Source organism: Hemiscyllium ocellatum, chromosome 3 (assembly GCF_020745735.1).
Source record: "Hemiscyllium ocellatum isolate sHemOce1 chromosome 3, sHemOce1.pat.X.cur, whole genome shotgun sequence".
In the NCBI taxonomy this organism is placed as follows: domain Eukaryota; kingdom Metazoa; phylum Chordata; class Chondrichthyes; order Orectolobiformes; family Hemiscylliidae; genus Hemiscyllium; species Hemiscyllium ocellatum.
The window spans coordinates 63,201,702-63,224,850 of record NC_083403.1 but is presented as its reverse complement, the minus strand read 5'-3'; the positions used below and the strand labels follow the sequence as shown (position 1 = coordinate 63,224,850).

Genomic DNA, 23,149 nt, shown 5'->3' with positions numbered 1-23,149 from the left:
GTCGCCTGAGTCGGGAATTGAACTCGGGTCTACAGGCGCTGTGAGGCAGCAGTGCTAACCACTGTGCCACCGTGCCGCCCACTTTTCAAATAAGACAAGCAAATTTGTGTTGGGATATCATGTTGATGTTGTACAGGATATTGGTGAGGCCTTTTCTGGAGTTCAGTGTGTAGTTCTGGTTGCCTGGCTATAGGAATGATATTATTAAATTGGAGAGGGTTCAGAAAAGATTTACCAGGATGGTGCTGAGTATAGAAGGTTTGAGATATAAAAATAAGCTGGACAGGCTGAGACTTTTTTCACTGGAGCATACGAGGTTGAGGGGTGATCTTCTAGAGATTTATAAAATCAGTAGAGGCATAGATAATGTGAATAGCAAGGATATTTTCCTTAGGATGAGGGAGTTCAAAACTAGGAGGCATATTTTTAAGATGAGGAGAAACTTTTAAAAAGATGAGGGGCACCACATTTTATATAAACACAGAGGGGTCATGTGTGCAGTGAACTGCCAGAGGAAGTGGTGGATGCAGGTGCAGCTTTAAAAGGCATTTGGATAAGTATATGAATTGGAAAGGAAGGATATGGGTTAAATGCAGGCAAGTGAAACTAGCTTAGTTTGGGAACAGGTCAGTGTGGACTAATTGGATCAAAGGGTCTGTTCCCATGTTGTATGACTCTATACGCTACAATTGAACACAGCCCTAGTGGGCATATAGTTTGGGATTTGGAAGAGTGGAATAGAGCTGGTAAATCTTTTTTTTCCTTTCTCAATTTTAAATTTTAAAATTCAGTAGTCAAAAGATTGAACAGGGAACTGACTCACCTAACTAAGGGACAGTCATCAGTCAGACAATTACATGAAGCATGAAGTCTTCAATGTGTGTGCACTACAATTGAAGCTTAATTCACAAGAGTCATCTCAAATCACCTCAGCTCCATTTAAGAGAGGACCTGTTGAAATCGCATAGCCAATAAATTATGGATGGTCACGAAGGAGAGATCTCATTTGGATTGAGACATAGCTCAAGTAAGTACAGAGGAACCTCAATTATCGGAATAAGATCTCAAGGTCCCGCAAAAACATTACATCAAAAGGGATAAGCGTGTTTGGATTACCTGTACTGAAGAACATGTGAAAATGCTGGCAAAAACAAAGAAACATAAGGACCTCAAGCATCAGTGACTGGACATTTTTTAGGTAAGCATTAGTTACCGAGCCCTAATTACAAGTAAGTGCTTTACAGTATTCCTGTTTATTTTACTGGACCATTCATGAAAAAAATGGCAGAGAAAGTAAACACATGCGTGAGGTAGTGCTTCTGTCTTTCTGAGATAAGGGGGCACAAGTGAGTTGTACTTTCTCTGTTCTTTTACAAGTTCTCTGTGAACATCTTGTAGAAGCTTCACACCTTTTTAAAAATACATGAAAAAAATGGCCGAGAAAGGGCTTATGCTCGAAACGTCGAATTCTCTATTCCTGAGATGCTGCCTAACCTGCTGTGCTTTGACCAGCAACACATTTGCAAATGCATGAGGGAGGCAATGCTTCTGCCTTTCTATCGTGACACGGAGTTCACAGAAACTGACAAATGCTCTAGTGATCATAGTAGCTATTTGGGACCTTGCTTAATGCTGGAATTTCATATATTTTTGTGGTGGTAAGGGTTTAGTTCTTCTCAGTTTCACCTGCAATTGGCAGAATGCAAAGATTAGTTTGTTTAAATAGCAGAATCATCAAAATTATAGATTTAAACAAACTCTCTGGTAGAGCACAGCATTGTTAGATTTGTATGACCTCCCTTATTTAAAGTCAAATCGATTACCCAAATAATCAATCATCTGAATGCAATAGTGCCCGCCCATCTTATTCAGATAATCAAGGTTCCTCTGTATACAGTTCAGGGAATTCAGAGGCTGAGTAGGAATTCAGTGCAGAGGAGAAGAGCTGCTTTTTGCTTGCTTTTTTTGAAGAAGTTTGTAAGGTCTTTTCACAGGATAAATTTAAGCACTGGAACATGGGGCCAGCACAAAAGAAAGAGTGACATCCTAGGTAAACCTATTTATTAGCTGTTAATAATACTAATTTGACTATCTATTATAGGTTACTTTAAAACTGAAGGTAAATAGTTACAAAGTACAGACTAAAGACCAGGAGGATTATTTTTAAAGAAATCAAATTAAGAACTAAGTAAACAAAATAGAGACAAAAATAGAAATTGCTGGAAAAACTCAGCAGGTCTGGCAGCATCTGTGGAGAGAAAGCAGAGTTAACATTTTGGGTCCAATGACCATTTTTTAGAAATGATTCTAGTGAGGAAAAGGTTGATTATATATGCTGAAGGTGGGGTAGTGGAGGACCTATCTGGCTCATCAACTCTAGCTCAGAGTTGTTAAGAGTCTGAGCTTCAAACACTATGATATATCAGAGAGCTGGAAGAGTTACTTGGACACAGTGTTCCAGGAGACAGTCACACCCCTTAGATTAATCAATTTAAATTTAATTAGTAGTCAGGGACAGGAGAACATGACTACAAATGAGGCAAATACAGGGATCCAGGAGGTAGTGCTGAAGGAGCCCTAGCCATTGAACACATCTAATAGATTTGAGATTCTTGCCCAGAGTGAATGAGAGCAGCGACAGTAGGAAGGGTGAGCAAACTGACCATAGCATCATGGAACAGGGAGGTAAAAACAATGACTGCAGATGCTGGAAACCAGATTCTGAATTAGTGGTTCTGGAAGAGCACAGCAGTTCAGGCAGCATTCAAACAGCATCGCTGCTCTGTGGATGCTGCCTGAATTGCTGTGCTCTTCCAGCACCACTAATCCAGAATTGTGGAACAGGGAGCTCATCAAGAAGGGCAAGTAAAGAGAAATGAATTTGTAATCTCCTTAGTATAGTCAGGGTACAGACAAGGTTCCCTGTGGTCAGGATTGAGAGTCTGTGTTGCCTGTCTGGTGTCTAGGTTCAGGATGTCTCATTTGGGCTACAGAGGAACTTGGGAGTGGGAAGATCCAATTGTCATATCTCACGTAGGTATCAATGATATATACAGAAAGGGGAAAGAGGTTCTGCTGAGAGTATTAGTAGCTGATGGCTAAATTAAAAAGCACAGCTAACAAAGTAATAATCTCTGGATTACCACCTGAACCACAAACTAATTGGAACAGGCTCAACAAGATTAAAGTGATAAACGCAGGGGTTGAAGATTAGGAGAAATGGATTTAAATTCATGGGACATTGTGAAGCTGATCAAATGAAACTGACTCCATGTGAATTAGGCTGGATTCGAATGCATGGAAAAGTACGGTAAAAGTAGTGGGGATGTGGAGCTTAGCAGAGGTTATTAGAGTTTCCAGAACAAGTAATATCAGAGTATGGAAAGGCTTAGGAATCTAACTTCAGGCACAACAGTTAAGGAGACAAATATGAGAAGGGGCATTCAATGTAGGACTGCTGGTGTTGCACTCATATTCAAGTAGTATATGAAACAAGGTAAATAAGCTTGTAGTAAAAAGTGAGGTCTGCAGATGCTGGAGATCAGAGCTGAAAATGTGTTGCTGGTTAAAGCACAGCAGGTCAGGCAGCATCCAAGGAACAGGAAATTCGACGTTTTGGGCCAGAGCCCTTCATCAGGAATGAGGAGAGTGTGCCAGGCAGGCTAAGATAAAAGGTAGGGAGGAGGGACTTGGGGGAGGGGCGATGGCAATGTGATAGGTGGAAGGAGGTCAAGGTGAGGGTGATAGGCCGGAGTGGGGTGGGGGCGGAGAGGTCAGGAAGAAGATTGCAGGTTAGGAGGGCGGTGCTGAGTTCAAGGGAATCGACTGAGACAAGGTGGGGGGGGGGGGGAAAATGAGGAAACTGGAGAAATCTGAGTTCATCCCTTGTGGTTGGAGGGTTCCCAGGCGGAAGATGAGGTGCTCTTCCTCCAACCGTCGAGTTGTTATGTTCTGGCGATGGAGGAGTCCAAGGACCTGCATGTCCTCGGTGGAGTGGGAGGGAGAGTTAAAGTGTTGAGCCACGGGGTGGTTGGGTTGGTTGGTCCGGGCGTCCCAGAGGTGTTCCCTGAAGCGTTCCGCAAGTAGGCGGCCCGTCTCCCCAATATAGAGGAGGCCACATCGGGTGCAGCGGATGCAATAGATGGTGTGTGTGGAGGTGCAGGTGAATTTGTGGCGGATATGGAAGGATCCCTTGGGGCCTTGGAGAGAAGTAAGGGAGGAGGTGTGGGCGCAAGTTTTGCACTTCCTGCGGTTGCAGGGGAAGGTGCCGGGAGTGGAGGTTGGGTTGGTGGGGGGGTGTGGATCTGACGAGGGAGTCACGAAGGGAGTGGTCTTTGCGGAACGCTGATAGGGGAGGGGAGGGAAATATATCCCTGGTGGTGGGGTCCGTTTGGAGGTGGCAGAAATGACGGCGATGATACGCTGTATACGGAGGTTGGTGGGGTGGTAGGTGAGAACCAGTGGGGTTCTGTCTTAGTGGCGGTTGGAGGGGCGGGGCTCAAGGGCGGAGGAGCGGGAAGTGGAGGAGATGCAGTGGAGGGCATCGTCGATCACGTCTGGGGGAAATCTGCGGTCCTTGAAGAATGAGGCCATCTGGGCTGTACGGTATTGGAACTGGTCCTCCTGGGAGCAGATGCGGCGGAGACGAAGGAATTGGGAATATGGGATGGCGTTTTTACAGGGGGCAGGGTGGGAGGAGGTGTAGTCCAGGTGGCTGTGGGAGTCAGTCGGTTTATAGTAGATGTCTGTGTTGATTCGGTCACCCGAGATAGAAATGGAAAGGTCTAGGAAGGGGAGGGAGGAGTCTGAGACAGTCCAGGTGAATTTGAGATCGGGATGGAAGATGTTGGTAAAGTTGATGAACTGTTCAACATCCTCGTGGGAGCACGAGGCAGCGTCGATACAGTCATCGATGTAGCGGAGGAAAAGGTGGGGTGGGTGCCAGTGTAGTTGCGGAAGATGGACTGTTTCACATATCCTGTGAAGAGACAGGCATAGCTGGGGCCCATGCGGGTGCCCATGGCAACTCCTTTAGTTTGGAGGAAGTGGGAGGATTGGAAAGAGAAGTTATTCAGGGTGAGGACCAGTTCAGTCAGTCGAAGGAGGGTGTCAGTGGAAGGGTACTGGTTGGTGCGGCGGGAAAGGAAGAAGCGGAGGGCTTTGAGTCCTTCGTGATGGGGGATGGAGGTGTACAGGGACTGGATGTCCATCGTGAAGATAAGGCGTTGGGGACCGGGGAAGCGAAAATCATGGAGGAGGTGGAGGGCGTGGGTGGTGTCCCGAACGTAGGTGGGGAGTTCTTGGACTAAAGGGGACAGAACCGTGTCGAGGTTCGCGGAGATGAGTTCGGTGGGGCAGGAGCAGGCTGAGACAATGGGTCGGCTGGGGCAGTCAGGTTTGTGGATTTTGGGCAGGAGGTAGAAACGGGCGGTGCGGGGTTGTGGGATTGAGGTTGGAGGCAGTGGATGGGAGATCCCCTGAGGTGATGAGGTTATGATGGTCTGGGAAAATAAATAAGCTTGTAGCACAGATAAATTGGTGGACATGATGCTGTGGGTATCACCAATGTAGTTGCAAGGGGATCAGGGCTGGGAACTAAATATCTAAGAACACATGTCCAATCGCAAGGACCGGCAGATGCATAGAGCTGGTGGGTTTACCTTGTTGTAAATAAAATTAAAAAATAGATGGTAGGAAGTGACCGAGAGTTGAAGGCATCAAATCTGCGGATAGAGTTGAAGAACCACAAAGGGAAAAAAGACCCTGAAGGAAGAGGCCTTCTACCAGTAGTCAGGATGTGGGGCAAAAAATAAATCAGGAAACTGAAAATGCAAATAGGATAAACACAATTATAAGGGACTTCAATATACAGCTGGATTGGTAAGAGGATCCCAAGAAAAAGGAATTGACAGAATGCCTACAAATTGATTTATAAGTGCAACTTGTGACAGACTCCATGATGCAATAGGCAATTCTGGATTTGGTGGTGATGTGTAATGAGGCAGATTTAATTAGGGAGCTTACAGTGAAGCTCTATTGAAATGTAAAGAGTATTGAGGGGCCTGGGAAGAAGGAATGCGGAGATGTACGATCTAGTAGGACCTGAGGGCACAGTGTCAGTATGAAGGAACGACACAGAGGTGGGACATTGCTTTATTGATAATGGAAATCATCACAGCAGCATTGAGAGAGGTTGTTCTCGAAGGGAATTCAAATGAAGCCAGCTGGGTAGAGCTTAGTGAAAGAAAGGGGCAATTACTTTTCCAGGATTATGCTACAGGCCTCCCAACTGTTAGAGGGAGATAGAGGAGCAGATCACAGATGGTGAAACAGAAACAGGGTTATAATTTTAGGGAATTTCAACTTTATTAACATTGACTAAATCACCTTAGTTTGAAACAATTAAAAAGGATACATTCAGGAGAGGTTTTTTGTGCCAGCACACAGATGGTCATACTAGAGCTGGGAAGTGTTTGACATAATCCTAGGAAATCAAGCTAGTCAAGTGATTGAAGTTTAGGGGGCAAACATTTTGGGGACTGTGACCATAAGGTTGTATGGAACATCATTATGGAATAGCATATGGATAGTACTGAAGTTGTGTGTTTTAACTGGGAAAAGCCAATTTTAATATCATTGAACTTAGACAGGATCTAACAAACAGACTGGTAGCAGTTACTTACAAGTCAGTATTTGCAAAGTGGAAATCAGCATGTTCCCCTAACAGCAATGGCAGCAAGTCCAGGGAACTAGGCTTATGCCCGAAACATCGAATTTCCTGTTCCTTGGATGCTGCCTAACCTGCTGTGCTTTAACCAGCAACACATTTTCAACTGTGATCTCCAGCATCTGCAGACCTCACTTTTTACCCCAAGAGATATTATGAGTCTGATAAAGTAAAGGAAGGAAGTCTAAGTCAGGTCCAGTGCATTAAAAACAATTTAGGTGCTTCTAAAGTTTGGAGAGTATAGGACGTTGCTGAAAGAAAGAAACTAGGAGTGAAAAGAGGGGCCACAAAATATCTTTAGCAGATTAAGGAAAACCCCAAAGCTTATTAAAAGTATAAGAGTAAGAGGACAGAGTGACACTATTAGAGACCAAAGGGGCATCTATCATACAAGTAAAAAGTGAAGTCTGCAGATGCTGGAGATCAGAGCTGAAAATGTGTTGCTGGTTAAAGCGCAGCAGGTCAGACAGCATCCAAGGAACAGGAAATTCGACGTTCGGGCATAAGCCCTTCCCATTCCTGATGAAGGGCTTATGCCCAAAACGTCAAATTTCCTGTTCCTTGGATGCTGCTTGACCTGCTGCGCTTTAACCATCTATCATACAACCCGAGGATGTGGGTGAGGTCTTAAAAATGAATATTTCTGATTTGTATTCACATGTGCAGGTGGGACTTGAACCTATGCCCGCTTGGTCAGAGGTAGGGACATCACCACTGCATACAAGAGCCCTTTAACCTATGCTTTTATGTACCAACGTTTCACTGTTCACAACACGGTCCATAAAGACAAAAAGCTTAGACACTCCTCTGTCTACATCTTCAAATAGAGTGCTACAAGAAGAAATAAGAATTCATCAAGTAAACTGGAGTATTCATTAAGTAACCCAATAGTTCATATAAAAACCTAGATACCAATGGGGAAAAAAGAAAGCAAGAATTTAGAATTTTAAATCCAAATTTTTTATCTTACTTTTGTTGCTAAATCTCCCTGTTGAAATGACTTCTCCTTGGTTACTGATGCTGGGTGTTTAAATTGTGTCACATCAATTTTCTGAAGCATCACTTTCACCTCACTTGTAAGCAATACCTTGAACAGGTTAGAAGGCAGATGCATGCATTTTTCAGTTTTTCTTCCCACTTCTGCTTTGGTTTTAATTTTGTAAGAGCTCTGTCTAATCTCATTACATGTTGCACTATCATGATTATATGCTTGAAGAACTTCTTTGTCAGTTTTATTGACATCATCTTTCATGTCTCTTCTATCCTGTTCATGTTGGACCCAAGTATTTGATGAAACTAACTTGGCATTGAGTTCTGGCAACTTCTTAGTGAATGACATCTGTGATTTTCTGCCCGTGGAAAAGAAAGCTGCACCTGTTTGGATTCTTGATTTCTGCTGTACTTTTTGGCCATTTACTTTTGAATTGAAAACAAGTGTCCTGGTTATAGATCCATAATACGCATTTTCATTCAGATCCCTGGTGTTGTTAGATCCACCTTTCTGTGTTACTCTGGTTTTCTTGGAATCCATTAGATGTTTCGAACTGGAGCCAACTGCCAACTGTACTTTTGTTTTGATATGCTTTTTCATTTGCAATTTTGTATTTTTCATCTTGGGTTGTTCATCTACAATGTCACACTTCGAAAGCTTGTTTGCACCCACCAATTTTCTCTCAAGAGGTGTGAGGTATAGCTGCCTCCCCTTCCCATAGAAAGATGTTGCAGGTACAGTAGGTTTCTGTAAATACTCCTTTCTAATGAGAGAGTGTCTGGAGACTCTATTCTGTAAATTATCTTGACGTTTATTAATAGATAACTTCTGTGGTGAAATGCAGTTGTCACAAAGAATTTCTTTAACAGAATCAGAATCTCTTTGTGACCATCTTAACATTGGTGAGTCTGCTACTTCCAGGGATGACATTCTTGATGGACAGGAAACTTCATCAAAATCAAGGATTCTCTTCTTTGTCAGTGCTCCTGATATTGCTACATTGATGGGAGTATGATGTTGACTGTTAAAGAAAACAAAAAAAAAGTGACTGTTAGAATCATCGAAAATCAATTATTTCACAGCAAAGCTTGACTCCAATATGAATTCAGTAACTTGTGAATAAAAGCTCCCAGCACTAATTCACAAAGGAATAAAATGCAAGCAAAAACACAATCATATTTCACATGTATTTCGCAAGCAATCCCAAATCATCGTTTGAATTGTATTATTGAAATGTTATATAGCCCACAACATAGGAATAAATAAGATTATTTTTCCAATTATTTTAAAACAGTTTCCCATCTCACTCCATACATATGCTTTTCTTTAAAAGTTATATTAATTTCAATCTATGAACTCTCTAGGTTTTCAACACATATCTAAAACAATTCAGATTTAAAAATACCATGTGGTTGGTTCCCATGAAATCAGATTAATAGTTAATTAGTTTATTTTGAACATAAAATTAATGGAGTAGGCGACGGTCACAAATAAAAAGTACAATATACAATGTACATTTTCACTCAGTCTGGAAGAGATACCTCCAAAACCATATAACTTTAGAAACAAATTATCCTATATTCAATAGCAATAAACTGCAGAATGTCACAACTTACCAGTCATCCTTTGAAGAGCTATGTTTCCTTTTTCTTGGAGTAACAACAGGCATTTTTACCCTTTAAGACTGAAAAAAAGAAATTGAATCAAAAATAAATAGACAGAGGATGGTGGTGGAGGGTTGTTTTTCAGACTGGAGGCCTGTGACAGGTGGCATGCCACAAGGATCGGTGGTGCGTCCTCTACTTTTTGTCATTTATATAAATGATTTGGATGCAAGCATAAGAGGTACAGTTAGTAAGTTTGCAGATGACACCAAAATTGGAGGTGTAGTGGACAGCGAAGAGGGTTACTTCAGATTACAACAGAATCTTGAGCAGATGGGCCAATGGGTTGAGAAGTGGCAGATGGAGTTTAATCTAAATAAATGCGAGGGGCTGCATTTTGGGAAAGCAAATCTTAGCATGACTTATACACTTAATGGTAAGGCCCTAGGGAGTGTTGCTAAACATGGAGACTTTGGAGTGCAGGTTCATAGCTCCTTGAAAGTGGAGTCACAGGCAGAGAGGATAGTGAAGAAGGCGTCTGGTATGCTTTCTTTTATTGGCCAAAGTATTGAGTACAGGAGTTGGGAGGTCATGTTGCGGCTGTACAGGACATTGAGTAGGCCACTGTTGGAATGTTGCATGCAGTTCTGGTCTCCTTCCTATCAGAAAGATGTTGTGAAACTTGAAAGAGTTCAGAAAAGATTTACAAGGATGTTGCCAGGGTTGGAGGATTTGAGCTATTAGGACAGGCTGGGACTGTCTTCCCTGGAGCGTCAGAGGCTGAGCGGTGACCTTATAGAGGTTTATAAAATTATGAGTGACATGGATAGGGTAAATAGACAAAGTCTTTTCCCTACGGTGGGGGAGTCCAGAACTAGAGGGCATAGGTTTAGGGTAAGAGGGGCAAAATATAAAAGAGACCTAAGGGGCAACTTTTTTTTAAACACACAGAGTGGTACGTGTATGGAATGAGCTGCCAGATGAAGTGGTGGAGGCTGGTACAATTGCAACATTCAAGAGGCATTTGGATGGGTATATGAATAGGAAAGGTTTGGAGGGATATGGGTCAGGTGCTGACAGGTGGGACTTCGGCATGGATGGGTTGGACCGAAGGGACTGTTTCCATGCTGTACATCTCTATGACTATACTGCACTACATAAAATACATGGAGTACACGAAACAACAAGGACAGAGTGCACCCTACATTACATGATTCACTGTCACTAGACACCTTAAAACTATACATTTGGGTACACAGTATTACTTACATAAATGAACAAGCCTCTACTGGCTACTTTGTAAAGCCAGAGCTATCTACAATTTAAGTTAAGTTCATGACGTTAAAACAACCCTTCCATTTCATGGTACACCGTTACAGTAATAACAATCTGGGTGCTAGATACAGCAGCATTCTGGTAATGTTATGAGAGAAACAATCACAGTTCCAGTCTAATGATCCAGAGACAAAAGCTTAAATTCCATGATGGCAGAAGTTGGAATTTAAAGTCAATTCATTTGAAATATAAAGCTAATCTCAATAATGGTATTACAGAACAACTGGATTGTTGTAAAAATCCATCTGATTCACCAAAGTCCTTTAGGAAAGGAAATCTCCATCCTTACTAGTCTACTCTACATTCAAGTCGAGATCAACAACAACATGGTTGACTTTTAACTGCTATCTAAAATGGCCTGACAGGTCACTCAGTTGGGCTAAAGCCATTACAGGAAAGTCAATACAATATACAACTCAAGAACAGGCCCTTTAACCCATCAAGGATGTGCTGATTCCTAGTCCTTAGTTGGACCAGCTAATTATTGCCCTTACATGGTTTCATTTCTCCTCTTTGCCTCCTGTTTGTGTGTCAATCAAGATGCGCCTTCAATGTTGCTAACTTGGCTGCTTCCACCTTCTCTACTGGCAGTGCGTTCCAAGCACCCATCACCCATCACTGAAAAATATTCGCTGCAGTTCTCCTCTAAACTTTCCCACTCTCACCTTGGATCTGTGCCCTCTTGTAATTGACATTTCCACACGGAGGAACAAAAGCCTCTGATTATCTATGACCACCCTATCGATGCCTCTCAGAACTTTGTAGAACTCCATCAGGTCATCTGTCAGGCCTTGTCTTTCAGTGAAAACAATCAATCAGAGATTATCCAACCTCTCCTCATAGGTAAAACTCTCCAGACCAGGCATCTTGGTCTCCACACCCTATCCAAAGCATCCACATCCTTTTGCTAGTGTGGCTATTAGAACTGCATACAATATTCCAAATGTGGCCTAACTAAAGTTTCACACAGCTGTAACATAACTTGACAACTTTTATATTCAATGTCCTGGCTGATGAAGGCAAGTCTTCTATATGCCTTCTTGTCCATCTCACCACCTGTGTTACCACTTTCAGCGATCTATGGACCTGTACACCCAGATCCTTCCTCAGGGTTCTGTTGTTTAGTGTATAATTCATTCACATCTTCCAAAACTTATCACCTTGCATTTGTCTGGATTAAATTCCATTTGCCACATCTCTGTCCAAATTGAATCATATAGTCCTAGAGATGTACAGCACGAAAACAGACCAACTTGTCCATGCCGATCAGCTATCCCAACCCAATATAGTCCCACCTGCCAGCACTTTGCCCATATCCCTCTAAACCCTTCCTTTTCATATACCCATCCAGATGCCTTTTAAATATTGCAATTGGACTAGCCTCCACCACTTCCTCTGGCGGCTCATTCCATACACGTACAACCCTCTGCGTGAAAATGTTGCCCCTGAGGTCTCTTATATCTTTCCCTTCTCATCCTAAACCTATGCCCTCTAGTTCTGGACTCCCCCATCCCAGGGAAAAGACTTTGTCTATTTATTCCATCCATGCCCCTCAATTTTATAAACCTCCAAAAGATCACCGCTCAGCCTCCAATGCTCCAGGGAAAACAACCCTAGTCTATTCAGTCTCCTCCTCTAGCTCAGATCCCCCAACCCTGGCAACATTCTTGTAAATCTTTTCTCAACCTCTTCAAGTTTCTCAACATCCTTCTGATAGGAAGGAGACCAGAACTGCATGCAACATTCCAACAGTGGCCTAACCAATGTCCTGTACAGCTGCAACATGACCTCCAAACTCTTGTACTCAATACTCTGGCCAATAAAAGAAAGCATACCAAACGCTTTCTTCACTATTCTCTCTGCCTGCGACTCCACTTTCAAGGAGCTATGAACCTGCACTCCAAAGTCTCTGTTCAGCAACACTCCCTACGACCTTATCATTAAGTGTACAAGTTCTGCTAAGATTTGCTTTCCCAAAATGCAGCACCTCACAGTCATCTGAATTAAACTCCATCTGCCACTTCTCAACCCTTTGTATTCTGAGGTAACCGTCTTTATTGTCCACCACACTTCTTATTTTGGTGTCATATACAAACTAACTATACGTCTTATGCTCACATCCAAATCATTTATATAAATGATGAAAAGTAGTCGACCCAGCATCGATCCTTGTGGTACTCCACTGGTCACAGGCCTACAGTCTGAAAAACCACCCTCCACCCACCAACCTCTGTCCTTCACCTTGGAGCCAATTCTGTATCCAAACAGCCAATTCTCCCTGTATTCCATGAGATCAACCTTGCTAACCCGTCTCCCATGGGGAACCTTGTCGAACGCCTTACTGAAGTCCATACGGACCACATCTACCGCTCTGCAATCATCAATCCTCTTTGTTACTTCTTCAAAAAACTCAAAACGTTTGTCAGACATGATTTCCCACGCACAAAGCCATGTTGACTATCCCTAATCAGTCCTTTCCTTTCCAAATACATGTACACCCTGTCCCTCAGGATCCCCTCCAACAACTTGCCCACCACCGACATCAGGCTCACTGGTCTATAGTTCCCTGGCTTGTCCCGGTCACCTTTCTTAAACAGTGGCAACATGTTAGCCAATCTCCAGTCTTCTGACACCTCACCTGTGACTACCAATAATACTAATATCTCAGCACAACAGGCCCAGCAATCACTTCCCTAGCTTCCCAAAGAGTTCTCGGGTACACGTGATCAGATCCTGGGGATTTATCCACTAGTATGCACTTCAAGATATCCAGCACCACCTCCTCTGTTATACGGACATTTTTCAAGATGTCGCCATCCATTTCCCCACATTCCATGTCATTTTCCTCATACTGATTACTCATTTAGTATCTCCCCCCCATCTCCTGCAGTTCCACACAAAGGCTGCCTTGCTGATCTTTGAGGGGCCCCATTCTCTCCCTAGTTACCCTTTCGCCCTTAGCGTATTTACAGAGTCCCTTTGGATTCTCCTTAACCCTATTTGCCAAAGCTATCTCATGTCCCCTTTTTGCCCTCCTAATTTCCCTCTTAAGTATACTCCTATTGCTTTTATATTTTCCTAAGGATTCATTTGATCTCTACTGCCTATAATTGGCATATGCTTCCTTTTTTTCCTTAACCAAACCCTCAATTTCTTTAGTCATCCAGCATTCCCTATACCTACCAGCCTTTCCTTTCACCCTAACAGGAATATACTGTCTCTGGACTCTCATTATCTCATTTCAGAAGGCTGTCCATTTTCCAGGGTCCCTTTTCCTGCAAACATCTGCCTTCAATCAGCTTTTGACAGTTCTTGCCTAATACCATCTTCCTCCAATTTAGAACTTCAACTTTTACATGTGGTCTATCCTTTTCCATTAATATTTTGAAACCATAGAATTATGGTCATTGGCCCCCAAAGTGGTCCTCCATTGACACCTCAGTCACCCGCTCTGCCTTATTTCCCAAGAGTAGATAAGGTTTTGCACCTTTTCTAGTAGGTACATCCACACATTGAATCAAAACATTTTCTTGTAAACACAAATTCTTCTCCATCTAAACCCTTAACACTATGGCAGTCCCAGTCTACGTTTGTAAATTTAAAATCCCTTACCAAAACCACTCTATTATTCTTACAGATAACTGGAATCTCCTCACAAATTTGTTTCTCGTTTCCCATCTGAAATCTATCTATATCCAGCTATATCCTTTGACAATCTTCTCACCAGCTGCAACTCTGCTAATTTTTTATTATCCATCAACCTACTTATCAGACCACCTACATGTTCCTCCAGGTCATAGATATTTTACAAACAACAAAGGTTTCACCACTGAACCCTGCGGAACGAGTCAAAAAGCAGTAAAACATAATAGACTAACCTTATACTCACTTAGTCACGAGAAACAATGAAAGCACACATTGCACAGTTGACCCTGCAAAGGCCCCCTCACTAGCATCTAGGCACATACCAAAATTTAGTGCTGCCTATAGACAAAAGTCCGAAAAAGTTATACTCCATAAATTATATTTTACTCGTGTATCACCATCTCTGGATATGATGTTTCCCATGAGAGGGACCATCGATGGTGCTAGCACACAAATTATGCTGTATGATAATACCACTCTGCTATATCAGAAAAATCTAACCGATCAAACTTGGTCTACAGCACCTCCCTAGTTGCCTATCGGATTCAGAATTATAATTCTAATGTGTAGATTCATAATCTGACTGATGCCTAATTTTACCAATATCTTCAAACCAAGAGAACAACAAGATGTCCAATGAGATATGGAGGGGAGCATTCCAGGAATACCCAAAGATTAAGTGCTAAAAGTTACAACAAGGCATACTAAATGGTAAAAGCAGCATGTGATAGCTGGGAATAAGCAATCCAATAATCCATAGATCAAATCAAATCTCTGTGATCCCACCATATCCAATGGTGAATGGTAGTAGTCAGCAACTACTAATGGGAGGAGGTGGTTCTGCAAACATCTCCAGGTTTAATGATGGCAGAGTTGAGAATCAGTGCAAAAGATAAAGCTGAAACATCTGCAGCCAACTAGAAGTGGAATGGATAATCCATTTTAATTTGAGACAGGTCCCATCATTACAGATGCCAGTTTTCAAGCAATTTGGATCGCTCCACACAAAAAGCTTGAAGCCACTGGTACAGAAAATGCAAAGGGCCCTGACAATATCCCAGATGCTGTGCTTGTGCTCCAAAATAATGCCCAATGTGTTCCAAAATGTCTAAAACTACCATCTACCTGACAACACAGATAACTGCATATGTTCTGTCCTGTCCACAAAATACTGGATCGATGTAATCTGGCCAACTGCCCGTCTGCGCTTCAAAAACCGCCAAATAGATGCTTTAAGTCACACTGCCATCAAATCACACCCCCCTCAGCAACGGTCTGTTCACTCAGTTTGGATTCTTCCTGCCCTTGCTTCAAACATTGACTAAATTAGTGAACGGAAGAGAAATGACAGCTGGAGGGGGGGATACGTTGTTTATGATTTAGAAATGATAACCAAGTGTATGGACCACAAAAGAGAAAGGGGGTGTGTTCAACCAAGTTAAAATCTTCAAAGCGGTTGAGAAGATCAAGGAATAACAATTGAACTGTTGTAATCGATAATATTTGTAATAAAGGGGGAAAAAATGGAAATGCTCAGCAGATCAGGGATCAACGCTGGTGAGTGAAGTTAACCTATCATTACTGATCACGATTTCAATTAAGGACTTTGCAGCGCTATGGCTACGATTGGGAGCTAATCGACGACTCAAATGTGAAGGCATGAGAAAAGATCGGCAAGGAGTTAGGAGACAATTCAATGAAGACCCCGAAATTCTGTTGGAAAATCTCTCCAGTGAGGCGTCCGGGAAGTTACCGTGTGCTTGATGTCGAAAACTTATTTCGCTCCACAGACCTGACTAGATACCGGGTTTTGCACAGCCTCCTCACCTCATCAGTTTTGGGAAAGGTAACTCTGGTCCTTTCTCTCTTTCGGTAGCGGCAGAGTCCGACTCGAGCTCTGCTGCAGCTTCAAACCGCCACTTTCCCGCGGGCTTCCAAAACCCGCGCCTTCTGCTCGCGCGCCTTTCGCTCGGAGCCTCTCTCATTAGTCCCCGTGAGTAGGGGCGGGGGCATTGTGGAGACCGCGTTCATATTCCACCTATTATTGGATGGAGGATCTGTCAATCGTTTCCGAAGACCGCTCGGATTGGACTAAGCAGCGCAGTCCAACCCTTTCCCCATGGCCTCGAACTTCCGCGGTTCGATGTGGACAGAATGTAAGAAATTAGATCAAACATCTTCAGTGGCAATATGGAAGGTAAACCAACTTTCAGAGTGCGATCTGCCCAATTTTTCAGACTGTTACTTTTTTTTAATTGCAGCGGGAAAAACACACGAAGAAATGAGAGGTTGACATCCGATCTGCTCTGTTTCAAAAAAAAAGATTTTATGCATATGAGTGATTGCAGAGCACTTAGCTGACCGGGTTTCAGTTTGACTGCATTGCTTATTTCTTCCGTCCTGAAACGCTGTGGAAAACTCTTGCTGCAGCTTGCACCCAGAGGCGCTTGCAGCGCAGTGATCACGTGGCCTCAGCGCCGGCTCCTCCATTGACTCCCCATCGCTCTGAGCCTGAGCTGGAGTCGACTGACTGACCATGGTTTACTATTTCACCAGTAATGGTGAGTATATCGGCGGCATTTGTCCATCGAAAATCTCTGTTACTTGAAGCCTTCTTTGAAGTGGTTCTAAACTTTAACGTTGTTCCTTATGAACGGTGTGGGGGAGGTAGGTTTTTGACCATGGCCTAGTCTCCTCCCAGGGAATTGCCTCCTTTCATGATTTCCTTTGGGATAACTTTCCTTTTTGTCCTGGAAAGACCGCTTCCTTTTTAGCTTTTACTTTATACTTCATATGGTGTTCGTGGAAAGCAAAGTATTACAAATGTCGGCGACCTTCCCTCAATTAGAGCACTTTATTACGACGCTAACAAAAACGGAAATTGCTGGAGAAAATCAGGTCTAGCAATTAACGTTTCAGGTCTGGTGACCCTTCAGAAATGGAAATAGCCAGGTAAGGTTGAAATGTGAGCTCCTGATTTGGTGGGAAAGAGAATAAATAACGTGGAGATGGTGTCCAGAGAATATTTCCGTCCCATTCTCCCAGTTTCTCAGTCACATTAGTTCTGATGGTGCCATCTGTCTGGGGGGGGGGGGTCAAAAATGTGCATCTTTTTCCACACAAGGATTCCTCACCACTGTGGTTGAAAGAGCCCTCAGTCGTGCCTGACCTGTTTCCCATACTTCTGCCATTACCTATTCTCTTCCCTCCCTCTCCTCTCACAGTCGACACTTTCCACCCCAAATAAGGACAGGACTTGTACAATTAATGATAGGACCATGGATAGTGTTGTAGAACAGATATGTAGAGTACAGGTATGTAATTGTTTTTGAGGTTTGCATCACATGTAGATAGAATGGCTAAAAAGCTGTTTAGCACACTTGCCTTCATTGCTCAGACCTTTTAAGTATTTGAGTTGGGATGCTATTTTGTACTGGACTTTGGTGAGGCTTCTTCTAGAGTATTGTGTTCAGTTCTGGTCGCCCTTTTAGGGAACGCTTTTGTTAAGAAAATATTTACCAGGATGTTGATGGAAATGGAGTGTTAGAATTATAAGGACAGACTGGAGTTTTCACTGGAATGTAGGAAGCTGAGGAGTGAATTTGTAGTGGTTTATAAAATCATGAGGGGTGTAGATGAGGTGAATGGCAAGTGTCCTTGCCATGTGATCACAGAAGGTGCAACACTTGTCAATTTACTTCTTTCCTCTTCACTATCCAAGTGTGAGAAACAAAGCTCAGTCACTTCAATAATTTCAGTCTGAGACAAAATCTGAATCAGTAGTGTCCTTTATTTAACTCTTTCAAGAGGCTGTGAAATCCACTGTCTGTCTCTCTGTACAAGGCAAGGGACTCGCACACCGAATTCAAGGAATACTCGATATTTATATAATTTGGTTCCTTTTTTTATTTCATTGCTCCCCCCCCGTTTACATCCTCCACTTCCCTAAGACCGGTACCCATTACTCCTGTTTATCTCTTGTCTTATCCAGCCTTGTCTGTGACAAAATGCTTATTCCTGGCCTCACAAGGCCATTTGACCTCATCCTGCTGTAGGTCATTGTTAGGCATATCCTTTGCTTACCATTATCTACTCCCTCCGTCTGTGCTGCCCCTCACAGCATCTTATCATTAAGACCCTTTTAATTGGGGTTTGTTCGTGTGTTTCTGTAAAAGTGGGAAACAGATGTTTATACCTATTGTTTGTATAGGCATATCTAGCTTAACTGCCTCTCTTCACAGCATCTTATCTAGTTGCCTGTATTTCTACCAATGTTTTGCAGTCCCGTTTCTTTCTTGCATACATTTTTAGCTAATACAAAAAGAATTATGCATTTCCTCCACATAGTTTCCATTCTTGTTGACTCAGCTCTTGGCTGAAACAATTACACACTGGTGTGAGTTCATTTACTTTGTATAAGCAATTATAATTGAAGAAGTAACATTACTTTACCTATACCCCACACAAGGTACCAGACACAATTTCCAGGTGAAACAGTGATTTGCCTGTATTTCATGCGATCTAGTCCACTGTATTTGCTTCTCACAATATGGACTCCTCAACACTGGGGAGACTAAACACAGACTGGGTGATTGTTTTGCCTACATTTTGGCAGTAAGAAATGACCTTGAGCTGTCAGGTGCCTGCTATTTCATCAACCAAACATGTTCCCATGTCATATTTTCTGTTTTGGCCTGCTGCAGTATGGCTCAATGCAAGCTGGCAGAGCTATGCTCCAGTGTGGGCTGCAGCACAGTCAAGTCATTTTCAAACATTTACACTTCTTGTTAGCAGTTGTCTGTGTCAAATCCTCATCACTCATTCTACCCTTCAGCTATCTATCTCTCAATTTTCTTTCTACAGATGCTACCAGACCTGTTGTGTTTCTCCTGCACTCTGTTTTTGTCTCAGATTTCCAACATCTGTAGTTCTTGTTTATTTAGTTACTATCTTAACTGCTTCCTTCTTATTAACGTGTAGGCTGGAATTCCCCTAGAAACTGGCATATTTTATTAGAAGGTTATCATCAATGGTGAACTAAGTTTTCCCTGTGTGTTTGTCATGTACCTCTAAACAGCCAGTTTGTACCCAAGGTTACTTGCAACAAAATTTAAAATATAATTTGGTCAAATAGGAAGTGGAAGGGAAGAGGAATAAAGGGCTATAGAAACAGTAAGGATTTATCCTTTAGCTTATTGTTTTTGGGAAGTAATGGCAATGCATGCAAATTGAATGCCTTGTTTCAGTTAATGGAAATCATAAACAGTCCAGTTATTATAAGTAAGATTGTGTAGTTTCTTTTCAAGATTAGTTAAAGAATGTGTATGATCTGTTTGATTATAATTAATAAAGGTACTTCAGACAGATGTGTGTTTGCTGTGTAGAATGAATACTGGAAAAATTTGTTCCAGATCAGAGCCACAACTGATGGCCTTGGGATCCAGAGTAAACTGGTAAAATGTTACCTTTTTTTAATTTTTTCATATTTTTGAATATGTTAGGTTATTTATGTTTGAGGTTTCATTTCCACAATATTATAGCTTAGTTTTTGAGAACTAACGGATTATTGCCTAGATCACCTCTGTTATGTTGATCATATTGTGTGAAGTCTTGTTAGAATATTATGTAGGTTTCTATGAGACCCCTCCTAACCCCATTCTTGTAAACTCCAGTGAATAGATCCAATCTCTTTTCATGCATCAGTCCTATCCCAGGAATCAGTCTGGCAAACATTTATTGCATTCCCTCCATAAGCAGAACTTCCTTCCTCGTATAAAGAGACCAAAACTGCACACTTGATTCCAGGTGTGGTCTCAGAGATGCTGTAATCCTGCTGCTTACTTGAATCCTTTTATTATGAGGGCCAATGTACAATTTTCTTTTTTTTTCCACCACCTGCATGCTTGCTTTCAGCAACAGGTGAATAAAGATGTCCTCGTCCTCACGCTTCTTATTATTCTTCCCGTCCCAGCCACCGCCACCACCAACAATCTATCACCATTCAGATAATTTGCCTTCCTGAGATTTGGTACCAAAGTGAAAACTCTCTCATTTTTCTATATGCACTCCTATCTGCCATGCATCGCATCACTCGCTGAGCTTACCAAATCACGCTGAAGCATCTGTGTTCCCCTGACAGTTTGCTGTCTCCAGTATTTTCATGCTGAAACCAGTCCTCTTTTTTTTTTGTTAAACTATATCACCATACATCAGACAGCTGATGAGTTCCTTTTGGCAACAAATTTAGCTTGGTCAATAAGCATAGACAATCCTCTAGAATGATCAATTCAGAATATACTAGTTCTGTTCTTCATGCATTTGTGTACTTAATTTTGGATGGCATGATGGCTCAGTAGTTAGCACTGCTGCCTCATAGCGCCAGGGACTCAGGTTAGATTCTAGCCTTGGGCAATTGTCTATCTGTTTGCACATTCTCTCCCTGTCTATATGGGTTTCCTTTGGTGCTTTGACTTCTTCCCACAGACCAAAGATGTGACAAGTCAGGTGAGTTGGCCATGCTAAATTGCCTACAGTGTTAATGCATTAGTCAGAGGGAAATGGGTCTGGATGAGTTACTTTTTGGAGGATTGTTGTGGACTTGGGCCAAATGGCCTGTTTCCACACTGTAGGAAATCTAATCTAATCTAATCTTTGTTGTTAAGATATTAATACAGATAATCCAACTAGAAGAAAATCAAACAAACTTAAGACCACTATTTGTATGACATTTCTTCCCTTCTCATTCTTCAAGAGAGGGACTTTACAGGAGAGCTGCTGAGAAGGTAATTCCCCGGCCTGGGGAGTCTAAACAGAAAAAATGTTTTGCTATTTAGGGGTAAGATGAGAAGTCCTGCAGTCAAAATACTGTGAACAATTGGAATTTGGACTAATGAGCAAAGATATAGCTGAGGTAGCTAATTGGCAATTATCCTAATGAATAATTGAGCAGACTCAAGAGGCTGAATGACCACTTACTGCTTTTTAAAAAAAGTATTTTAGTCCTACCCTAGAAATATTTCATAATGGTTGTAATCTAAAGTAGCTGGCTGATTATTTGCATCAGGAGCCACAAGGAACTAAGATGTTACTTGTAAGGCAGCTGACTGTTAGTGCATTGTGCATTGTGTATGTCATAATTTGAAAGATAGCTTGGGTTTCACAAAGTATTCTAAATGAGAACTAATGCTAGAAATTAAGCATTTTTGAGTTTTCCACTATGTTTCTTTATTCACAGTTGAACATGTTTGGATAGGAATGGTGGAATCAGTGATGAAAGATTACTATGCTACCTTCTGCATGTAAATTGCAAATGTGTTCCAGCGATTTGGGAACAGGGGAGCATGGAGAACCTGTGAAAGGTCATATTTTGAAGTTGTTAAACTCATTAACAATGAAGGGCTTATGACCGAAACGTCGAATTTCCTATTCCTTGGATGCTGCCTAACCTGCTGTGCTTTAACCAGCAACACATAGACATAGAACAGTCCAGGCCCTTTGGCCCATGATGTTGTGCAAAGCATTTATCTTAATTTAAGATAATCTAACCTACACACCCCTCAATTTACTGCTGTCCATGTGCTTGTCCATCAGAAAATGGGAGCAAGGTGGTTTTTTAATGGCAAACGATTGAAAAGTTGGGATCAGTCTTACAGAGAGAGCAGAGATGTTCCTCAAAGCATTCACTTAATCTGCTTGGTCTCGCTAATGCAAAGGAGACCAGGCTGTGAGCAGCGAATACAATCGACTTAAGTTGAAAGAAGTACAAGTGAAAAGCTACATCACTTGGGAGGTGTGTTTGGGCAGAGAGGAGGGAGGATGTGAAATAAGTGTTGTATCTTACTGTTTGTAAGGAAAGTTATGTGGGGTAGGAGGGAGAAGTCATAGAGAGGAAGGAGTATTAGGAGAAGTGGATGTGTGGACCAAGGTGTTGCAGAGAAAACAGGCCTTGCAGTATACTGACAGTGGAGGGGAAGATGTGTCTAGTGACAGTATTCTGCTGAAGGTGGCACGAAGGTCAGAGGATGAATATTTTGAACGCAGAGAATGGTGGAGTAGAAAATGACTTGCCTCCTGAGGCCTAGATTGTTAGAAAATTGAGAAACTTCTCTCGTAAGGTTTGCAGTTTTTGCCAAGACTTTCACGCAATTGGATGGTGCCCTTCTTGGGCCTAGATTTGTTAAGTTGGCCTTTCTTTCCTAATTACAAGCATTAACATTTCAACTGAAGTATTTTTAAATTTAGAAGGCTTAATGACCTGAAGAGACAACATTGCAGAAGTCCCATTTTTAGAGACCCTTTAACTTGTAGCAGCTGAGCAGTACTGAATTTTTCTCGAACAGAATGGGGTTTTCTTTAGAGATCGCTGAATGTTCTCAGGCTCTGATGTGAATCAGCAGTTGGAGACACTGATGGAAGTTAGGCTGGTTTCTAAGCACAGTTGTGCAAATGGGTGACAGAATAATTGTTTCAGTGCTGTTTCAACATTAAGAAGGTATAGTATTGCATCTCTGTTATCAGGTAAGAGTATGCTGTGTTTAAGGATTGGTTCGAACAAAACTAAAGTTTTCTTTCAATGATTATTACCTCTGGTGAAATGGATCTAATTGGTAGAAGGAGCAGCACAGTTAACACCTCTAAACTGTCTCTGTGTTAGAGACAGTTTAGAGGTGTTAACTGTGCTGCTCTTGAAACTAACTGTTTCAGTGTGAAAGCTATGAACTCTGTAATTAAAGTTCAAGCTTGTTGCTGACTATTTTTCTTGTTTATGCTTAGTGTCTGGATGTGATAGAAGCAATTGATTGAGTAGATCATTGAGCCCAAATCCAAGTTTGGCATCGTATAGTCGTA

The 23,149-nt window shown here is 42.1% G+C and overlaps 2 protein-coding genes across 3 annotated transcripts in view; one reads left to right on the top strand and one right to left on the bottom strand.

Moving 5' to 3' along the window:
* esco2 (establishment of sister chromatid cohesion N-acetyltransferase 2) overlaps positions 1–16,267 on the bottom strand; it is a 52,344-nt gene extending 36,077 nt beyond the window's left edge. Inside the window, exons 1-3 of the mRNA XM_060821021.1 lie at positions 16,130–16,267; positions 9,335–9,402; positions 7,698–8,739 (exon numbers count right to left, since the gene is read on the bottom strand). Of these exons, the coding sequence (XP_060677004.1) occupies positions 7,698–8,739; positions 9,335–9,387 (1,095 nt within the window). The 5' untranslated portion in view covers positions 9,388–9,402; positions 16,130–16,267. The remainder of the gene's footprint in view (positions 1–7,697; positions 8,740–9,334; positions 9,403–16,129) is intronic.
* Positions 16,268–16,398: 131 nt separating this feature from the next.
* ccdc25 (coiled-coil domain containing 25) overlaps positions 16,399–23,149 on the top strand; it is a 29,489-nt gene continuing 22,738 nt past the window's right edge. Inside the window, exons 1-2 of one of the 2 annotated variants that reach the window (XM_060821006.1) lie at positions 16,399–16,458; positions 16,564–16,863. In XM_060821006.1, the coding sequence (XP_060676989.1) occupies positions 16,839–16,863 (25 nt within the window). In that variant the 5' untranslated portion in view covers positions 16,399–16,458; positions 16,564–16,838. Of the gene's footprint in view, positions 16,864–23,149 lie in introns of both variants that reach the window. The other variant, XR_009640951.1, reaches the window with a different exon arrangement.